We start from the raw sequence: 8,779 nt of genomic DNA, 5'->3' as shown, positions 1-8,779 counted from the left end.
ACCCTGCGCCGGGACCGGAACTAGCTTTCTACCCGACCGCATTTTGCCGGCGGTCACATTTCCGGTAGCGACGGCGGGAATCCGGCTGTTGGCGGGCGTCTAGGCCTCGGTGGAGGCGAATCCGGCGGGAATCAAAGCCATCAGAACCGCCACCATGGTGAGAAGATGCGGGCTAGGGGCACAGGAGCTTTCGAGTCTGTTGCGGAGTGGGGGCCGCCGCTGACTGGAGGAAAAGCCGTGGGCTGGACCCGCTAATGGCGGCGAAGGCCTTGGCTGCTCGGTCCGGGCAAGAAAGACCAGAACCTTGACCGGCGGGGCAGTGGGGAGGGGGGGAAGGACGAAATCCGGGGTCTGAGGCCCGCTTGCTCCGTAGTGGCGGAGGCAGGAGCGCGTAGGCACAGGGGGGCCCGGAGGAAACTTCGGCTGAATAAATGTGTCCGGAGTTTCGGACCAGACGCTAAAGCCCCAGGAGGACTAGAGAGGATCCCGGATAAGGCTCGGACTTGTGAAAGGGGCGAGAGCCGGAGGAGTTGCAGAGAAGTCTAGTGGGTGGGGAAGAGGAAGCGGGAGGGTGAGATTGTTTGGAGGAAGAGTTGGACTCAGTTGTTAAACATACTTTTATGTTTGCATGTTCTGACTTCTCATGAAATTGATGTATTTCCTCCTCCGAGTTCACTTTCCAGTAGAGGATGCGGGTGATAGAATGATATAATTCAGTGTGGGGCTTCAGCATTGGGCGAAAGTAACGGCGAGGGGCGGGGTAAAAATGCTTTCTCCCCACGGTTCCTGAAGGATTGTCAGGAATTTACCCAGAGTAGATGGGAGGGGATGTTAAAGACCCGGAGAACCCGAGCACAAAGAAAGACATGGAAGATGCTGGAGGGGAAAGGGAGAAGAGATGGGAGGAAGGGGCAGGAACTGGTTACTAAAGCTCTTGCTTGCTACTTTGTCCTGTTGACGATGAGGCATGTTTTTGAAGGATTTAAACCAGAAAAATGTTAGGAACTTAGTTGGATTTAGAGAAAGATGACTTTTATGTAGCAGATGAAACTGGAAGGAAGGAAACCTAATAGGTCAGTCTTTGGAGGATTGGCTGACAAGGTTTCAGCAGAGCTTCTCAGCTGTGTGCCATGTCAAATTATGTAACCTCTTCTGACCTCAGTGGCCTCGTCTGTAAAATAGGAGTGATAATGGGCCCAATTTTGAGGATTCAATAACATAAACAGTGCCTGACTACACAGTGAGCTTCCAGTAACAACTCTTAAAAAGTAAATAGACCAGTAATGTTGCCTTACAGGTTCAGATCCCTGTGGATAGAAGCTGTTTAAAATGAGCATCTGAGGGAGAAAGAACCACATAACTTAGATCTTTAGGGTGGCAGGCAGTACCTTAGGGGAGTCAAAGTTCAGATCTACACATTTATGGGCTTAGAAACTTGTTCAAGCTCAGAGATAAACAGCAAGCACTGTGCCTGGTACAAAAAGGCCCTTGGATAAGTTAGGGCTGGCCTACTACAACAGCTGATGAGAAACTGATTATAGAGATCAAATGCTCAGTGGTATGTTTCTAGTGAGAAATACAACTGCCATGGCCAGCTGACATTTCATATGGTGATAGTTTTATTTTAGTAAGGTTACATTGAAAGACAAGCTGTGAAAGTAGAAGTGTTGTTAAGAATTGAGTGTTCTGTGATCTTAAGGACTATTATGTGCCCAAACTGATTAGCACTGTAGCCATCAGAAAAAATTCCCTCTCAGAAAGTCTTCAAGTCACACTAATAAATTTTTGATTTGACTGTTCCATTCCTCTCATCTCTAAGCTAATCAACTTTTCTGGTAATAAGCTTCTCCTTGATTAAATTTTTAGAGCCAGCCAAGTGGTGGCTCATGCCTGTAATCCCAATGGCTGGGGAGGCTGATGCAGCAGTAGTAGGATTACAGGTTCAAAACCACCCTCAGCAGCTTAGTGAGACTAAGCAACCTAGTGTGACTCAGTGGTTAAGTGCCCTTGAGTTCAATCCCTGGCACCAAAAAACAAAACATTTTTATTTTTTAGGGCTCATCCTCCAGCTCTACTCAGTTTTTAAAATGGGATTTTTACTGGTTTCTAAGGGAAGGATGAAAGCAGATTATTGGACAGAGGTCAAGGCTGGAAACAAACAGGATGGCATGGAATAATTCCCAGGAAGGGCTGTGGGTGGCAAACTGAGCTAAGAATCTATTGAGAAAGATAGGCACATGAAAAATAAAGCTGCGGTGGAAGATTTTAGGGAAGCCCAGGGGGCTGTGAGACCAAAAGAACGAAGTCTCATCCTTGCTGATTTCTCTTTGCAGACTGTGGGCAAGAGCAGCAAGATGCTGCAGCACATTGACTACAGGATGAGGTGCATCCTGCAAGATGGCCGGATCTTCATTGGTACCTTCAAGGCTTTCGACAAGCATATGAATTTGATCCTCTGTGATTGTGATGAGTTCAGGAAGATCAAGTGAGGAGAGGGTTGTTGGGGGTGGGGACTGAAGACAGGAAGTGGAATGGGTGGGTGGGACAAGCGATGTGTGTTGAGTAGCTAGTTGGTTCCTCTGTGTTTGCTCTCCTGTTTTTGAGGGCAGACTTAAACGGGAACATTGAACACTGAGAAATCTTCCTTAGTCCAGCAAGTCTTGCTCTCTAGTTCTGGCAAAGTACAGGTCACAAGGAGGGCTGCTAGGCTTTTTATTTCTCTGACTTTGCATGCCCCTGGGTACTGGGGTAAAGGGCTCTCATGTTCTCCCCACAGGTGTGTGAGGGGGGAGAGCTTGATTTTCTGGCCTCATTACCTATTTGTAAAGCTGTAGCCTAAAGGGCTCTCCTAATGCAGCCTGGTCTGAAACTGCTTTAAGAAGCCTCTCACCCTCTTCAGGGTAAGTGCTCTGCTCCCCATTTGGGTTTGGGGCCAGTGATTTTTATTGGCATTTTAGAGACAATCGGAGTTATTTTCTGCTTTGCTATAATTCCATAAGTTATTGGCTAACCGATCTTAAGCTTCTGGCCAATTCAACTATTGTGTCTAACTTTCTGTCTTATTGTACATTCAAAACATCTTGAGGCCCAAAGAGGTTATGTGATTTTATGTTTATATGCTCACTTTCAATATATGCAGTGTCCATAGTATGTGGTCACTAACTGAATCCCCTTTGATTCTTCTGGCAGTTCTTGTGGTGTAAGGTCAAGAAGTAGAATAAATGTAGAGATCGCTGGGTGTAGTGGTGCTGCATGCCTGTAATCCCTACAACTGGGGAGACAGGCTGGGGGATTGCAAGTTTGAAAGCAGCCTCAACAAATTGGCAAGGCCCTAAGTAACTTAGCAAACCTGTCTCAAAATAAAAAATGTAAAGGGCTGGGCATGTAACTCAGTGGTAAAAAACCCAAGTTTAATCCCCAGTACACCATCCCCACACCCCCACCCAAAAAAAAAAAAAAAAATAGTAGAGATGCCTGAGTGCCCAGTACACATTAACAGAGGGGTCAGCAGATTGCTGGGAACTATCCCAGTTGGTTCCCTTCTGTTTTTTAGATGCAACTGATGTTATACTGATAAACATGCTTATTGGAAAATATTTACCCATAAAATTTTCTTATTATGAAAAAGCAGTACATGCTTACTATAAAAAAATAAGAAAATATGAACTAAAAAGGAAAAAAAGTTCATCCACAGAAAACCAGTCAATAGAATATAAAATATCAAAATAAGTTTTTTTTTTTTTTTTAATTTTTTTTAAAATCAGGATACTTTTTATCTTTATTTCGAGGCTCTTGGCTTTGGCTTCCCTTTTCCCTGTTCCATTGCAGTTATCTTTCTTAGTTTACATTTTTTTTTATTTTGTCCATCTTTTTCTGGTTTTTGCTGTTTGGGGATATTTTTGTCTTTATTTTGAGGATCTTGGCTTTGGCTTCGCTTTTCCCTGTTCCATTGCAGTTATTTTTCTTAGTTTACAGTTTTTATTTTGTCCATTTTTTTCTGGTTGTTACTGTTTGGGGTTTTGTTTTTGTGCTTTTGAGGAACAGATGTGAAAGTTCTATTTTGCATATGAGAAAATTCAGCATCTATATATTTGAGAATTTTCTTACCTTTTCCTTTATTTTTCCTATTTCTGGTGTGAGGTGAGGGACAGATATGAAGGCCAGTGAGGTTGAATTGATCCTAGAAGGATGTTGCATAGAAGTGGGGTAGGTTGGATTTTCTTGTGAAATTGTTTAGGCTGCCACTTGGCATTGGCAGGACCTTAAGGTGAGGGAGGGGCCTTCACGGTTGAATGTGAAAGAGCATTTGAACCACGGCTGGACTTTCTTGCCTCTTATTCTGTCTCTTGGTCTATGCATCTTCTTGGTTTGGTATGAAAGAGCCAGCCAGCTAAGGGCTCACATACTCAGCCTGTGGAAATCGTTCAGAGGACCTGTTCAGCATTTATCTGGAGATGGAGCAAAAAGCAAACCTTGGAGACCCCTAGGCAGGTGAACCTAAACTTGACCCATTCTGTAACGCTTGCTTTTTTTGTCTCTTCTAAACCTGTTTTTAGGCCGAAGAACTCCAAACAAGCAGAAAGGGAAGAGAAACGAGTCCTTGGTCTGGTGCTGCTTCGAGGGGAGAACCTGGTCTCAATGACAGTAGAAGGACCTCCTCCCAAAGATGTGAGTCTGAGCAAGAAGCCTGTGGGAGGCCCTCTGTGAGCCAGGGAGGGCTCCCTGGCATTTCATTGCACTCCTCATAGGCATCCTTTGGGTTTGCCCCCATTTAAGAATCTTAAAGAGACTGCTCTGCAAGTAAGAAGTGGAGAAGGAATAGAATTTGAGTATTTCTGAATATAAAGCTTCCCTCTTCTTCAGTTGATATACATAGTGTCAGTGGAGGAGGTACCTAAGGCCATCTGGGTTATTTCCTAACGTGATGACAAAGTATAGGCAGATCCTAAAAATTCTTAACCCCCTAAAATAGAATACATCTATACTCCGTTTTTTTACGATTACAGAGTAATAGTGTTAATTGAGTGTCTGCTGTGTACCAGGCACTCAGTATTTTGTTTAATACTTATAAGTCTTTTGAGATCAACTGCCCTCACTTTATAATGAAACAAACTGGGATTTAGTAACTTGCCTAAGATATCCCAAGTAAGAAGTGGTGAAACTGACATTTGATTCCCATCTTGCTTCTGTAAACACCAAGCTACATTTATAAATAGAGCAGGCTTTAGATAATCTAACCAAGTTTATTTTCCCTTTTTCATTTTAAGATGTTGTTAGTAAAGAGAATAATCTTACCCTGTGTTTTTAAACTATCCATGTATGGATTTTTATACTTAACACAATGTGCATGTGATAATTTGCTATCTTGATATTTTGTAAATATTTACCACTTATTCTTTGTTATAAGTCATATTAGTGACAAAGATATTCTCAAGATAGTACGGTAATAGTTCATATAAGTCATTTCCCTTTTTTGGACTCCTAAATTGCAACTTTTTCCAATTATAAAATCTGCAAGAGATGTTATTTATTTTTGTTCAAAGCATGTGTATCTGTAATGCTTGGTACTTCCAGTAGAGCTGGCTACTTTAAAGTAGCCCATTGTAAACCTTCATGACCACAGACAGTTCTGTAACCCAATTACATGCAGATGAGAAACTTTTTGAGTCTCATAATTGTGGAATTATTTGCCCACTGTTGCGCAGCAGGTGAGAGTCAGAACTGGGAGTGGATCTCATTCATGTCCCTTTGTTGGCCAGGTAAAATGGAATCCTGATCCCTTCTGAATGGAATCCTGGGCCTTTACTCTGGTTTTAATTTTCACAGGAGTGTATATAAGTGGTTGAGTTGAGTTATTTTCTTTTAGGTTTAAGTTCAAGCCTACTTCAGTGGTGATAGGAGGCATATAATCTTAGATAGAGGGAGAATGGTATTAGTGCATGTGGGTAGGTATTAATTTATAAGCTGTTTTAATTCCTTATAAATCTGAGGTACTCTCTTGGCAATGACATTCTAAAGTTTACTTCTGATTCTCTTAAGTCACTGAGCATGTTCCTTTATTTTTCAGACTGGCATTGCTCGAGTGCCACTTGCTGGAGCTGCTGGAGGCCCAGGAATTGGCAGGGCTGCTGGCAGAGGAATCCCAGCTGGTGTTCCTATGCCCCAGGCTCCTGCAGGTCTTGCTGGACCAGTCCGCGGGGTTGGTGGGCCATCCCAACAGGTGAGGCATTGGAAAGGCACCAACTTGTGGCGGATAAAGGGAGGATCCTTAAACTTGGAGAAGAGTTCAGAGTGACCATCATATGATTGTTAGGTTCTCAGTGTGTGTTAAAGTGAAGAGATACACAGAAAATATCTTAACCAACTATATTTGAGCAAATTGTTTCCATGACGATATTAGATATACCGTGTTAAAACCTGTCATTGGTCTTATTTGAAAGTGCAAGGGCTTTCCCTAAGTTGGATTGGGCATTGTAAAATCAGGCCTAGAAGATAGAGGAAATGGATATTCAGTTTTGCATGTTTCTTGACACTTGGTTGTTGATAGGTAGTCTGATACCATGAGTTGTAGCTTTAGGAGATTTGGTGTCTGATATTTCTTTTACCAGATTGGGGAGAAGAATGGTAGCATCGCACTGTATTGTTCTGCTTAATTCTTCTGTGTCCTTTTAGGTGATGACCCCACAAGGAAGAGGCACTGTTGCAGCTGCTGCAGCTGCTGCCACTGCCAGTATTGCAGGGGCTCCAACCCAGTATCCACCAGGCCGTGGCGGTCCTCCACCACCTATGGGCCGAGGGGCACCCCCTCCAGGTGAGGAGCCCATAAGGAGACCATTGCAAATAGATGAAAGATGCTTTAGCTGGATTCATGATGAGATAGAACTTTGACTGAAACTGATGATGAGTTTATATAATTAAGCAGGATTACTCTGAGATCCAGCCTGACTGACTGACCTTGGAACTAGCTAGCTGAACAAGAGCCATTGGGAGCCCAGCTCTTTGGTTCATATGCCAGTTTGCTAGTAGAGACAGAGGGTGGAGAGATCCATCTGACTTGGTAGACAGTTTTGTTTCCTGCTTCCTTTCCCATACAGACATTTGAGCTCTGTTTTGGGGGCTTTTTTCTTGCAGGCATGATGGGCCCGCCTCCTGGTATGAGGCCTCCCATGGGTCCCCCAATGGGGATTCCCCCTGGACGAGGGACCCCGATGGGCATGCCACCTCCAGGAATGCGGCCCCCTCCCCCAGGAATGCGAGGTAAGTGCCTGCAGCAGTGATTTTGGCTTCTTTCCCTAGAGCTTAGTGGAATGGGAAGTGGAGGGAAGGTTGTATTTAGATCATGTCCTTTGGGCTTTCTGGCCATGGAAATGAACTATTGGAGAACAACATTGTCCAGAAGGGACAGTTAAGAGTACCCAGAGTACTTCTCAATGTCTAAGCCAGTGTCTTCAGGGCACTGATAAATAATGCATTCTGAGGATCCCTAATAAGGGCTGTGAGATTGTTATATGCCCTATGATTTGATAGCATCTAGTAATGAAGGACTCTGGGCTTTGTGATATTATTTATTAGGTATTTCTGTTTAACTTCAATTTGAGAAATACTGAGATAGTTACTACATGGATAGAAAAACAGGCTCAGAGAAAACTTAGTTAGCATCCTGCTTCCCAGACCTGTGTTCATTCCACCAAGCCATAGTGGCTGTTAAGATAAACCACAGTCATAATCCCTGTTTCTACTTTGGGTTTTCCAGGCATGGGAACCCAGTCAACCCCAGAAAAGTCCCCAGTTAACACCATGTATCTCCTTCACATTGCTTGATAACTGCAGGGTGTGGGAGGCTGGGGCAGGGGTGGGGATCTGAGTTGCAGATCAGGCACTGACTAAACTTCTTACTCTTACTTCAGGCCTCCTTTGACCCTTGGCCACAGAGTTATGGAAGTAGCTCCACAGAGGCGTGGGCCCGATCCCCCAGGGCCACGTTACCACACACCTGTTTGTTTGTTATGCTGTTGTTCCTGGAGTCTCACCGGATTGTCTGGTTTCCCTTACAGGGCCCCCTCCCCCGGGAATGCGCCCACCAAGGCCCTAGACTCATCTTGGCCCTCCTCAGCTCCCTGCCTGTTTCCCGTAAGGCTGTACATAGTCCTTTTATTTCCTTGTGGCCTATGAGACTGGTTTATAATAAACTCTCAAGAGAATATTGTAAATGCACCTGATGTATCCATTTGTAAGCATCCTTTGATATATTGGGTGCTTAATAGATCCAAAAGGGTTGCCTTGGAAAAATTGGCCCTAATCTTAGTTGCTTCCCTATAAAATACTACACCTTTGCATCTGATATATAGTCCCATAATAAGAGATCTGCAAAATTGGACTGAGACATTTTCTCTCATCAAACTCAAAACTTCAGCTCGTTGAAATAAACATTCATATGCTCTTGGTAAGGAGTGAATTGGTATATGTTCACTTGGGAAAACACTCATCTAGATAGCTTGTTGGTTCTTCATGAAGCAAATGCTAAAAATGAAAACCATATTTGGAGAAGAACAATGGTCACACTTTCTCCCACACGTACATATAATTAAACACAGTTTTTGAATTATAGGATCTCCATGATTTCTTCCATCCAGTCTTTTTAGCTGGTATGGTGGTCATTGACCACTGTTCCAGGATCTAGTAAAGCAAACTTCAGATTGTTCTAAATGCAAAAGAGATGTTAAAATAAAAAGACTAGTGGTGTGCCTCTGGGATGTTAATGAGCTGCTCTGAGAATGTA

General features: G+C 43.6%; 1 protein-coding gene across 2 annotated transcripts; it reads left to right on the top strand.

Annotated features, from left to right (window-relative positions):
• On the top strand, positions 1-8,447 carry Snrpb (small nuclear ribonucleoprotein polypeptides B and B1). 2 transcript variants are annotated; one of them, XM_047534236.1, is made up of 7 exons: positions 1-157; positions 2,334-2,485; positions 4,557-4,668; positions 6,068-6,220; positions 6,673-6,811; positions 7,132-7,257; positions 8,055-8,447. In XM_047534236.1, exons 1-7 carry the CDS (start codon positions 155-157, stop codon positions 8,090-8,092), a joined length of 723 nt encoding a protein of 240 aa, XP_047390192.1. In that variant the 5' UTR covers positions 1-154; the 3' UTR covers positions 8,093-8,447. The 2 variants fall into 2 exon arrangements, with proteins under 2 accessions (XP_047390192.1, XP_047390199.1); XM_047534243.1 differs by having other exon boundaries at positions 7,908-8,447.
• The last annotated feature ends 332 nt before the right edge of the window (positions 8,448-8,779 follow it).

The sequence above is a fragment of the Sciurus carolinensis genome, chromosome 2 (genome assembly GCF_902686445.1).
Source record: "Sciurus carolinensis chromosome 2, mSciCar1.2, whole genome shotgun sequence".
In the NCBI taxonomy this organism is placed as follows: Eukaryota; Metazoa; Chordata; class Mammalia; order Rodentia; family Sciuridae; genus Sciurus; species Sciurus carolinensis.
This window is presented reverse-complemented; position numbering and strand designations above follow the sequence as displayed.

Bases quoted from the DNA above. Each gene is read 5' to 3' on its own strand.
- Snrpb (XM_047534236.1), top strand. The intron at 4,669-6,067 runs GTGAGTCTGAGC...TTTATTTTTCAG, and splicing joins AAGGACCTCCTCCCAAAGAT to ACTGGCATTGCTCGAGTGCC. The intron at 6,812-7,131 runs GTGAGGAGCCCA...TTTTTCTTGCAG, and splicing joins CCGAGGGGCACCCCCTCCAG to GCATGATGGGCCCGCCTCCT.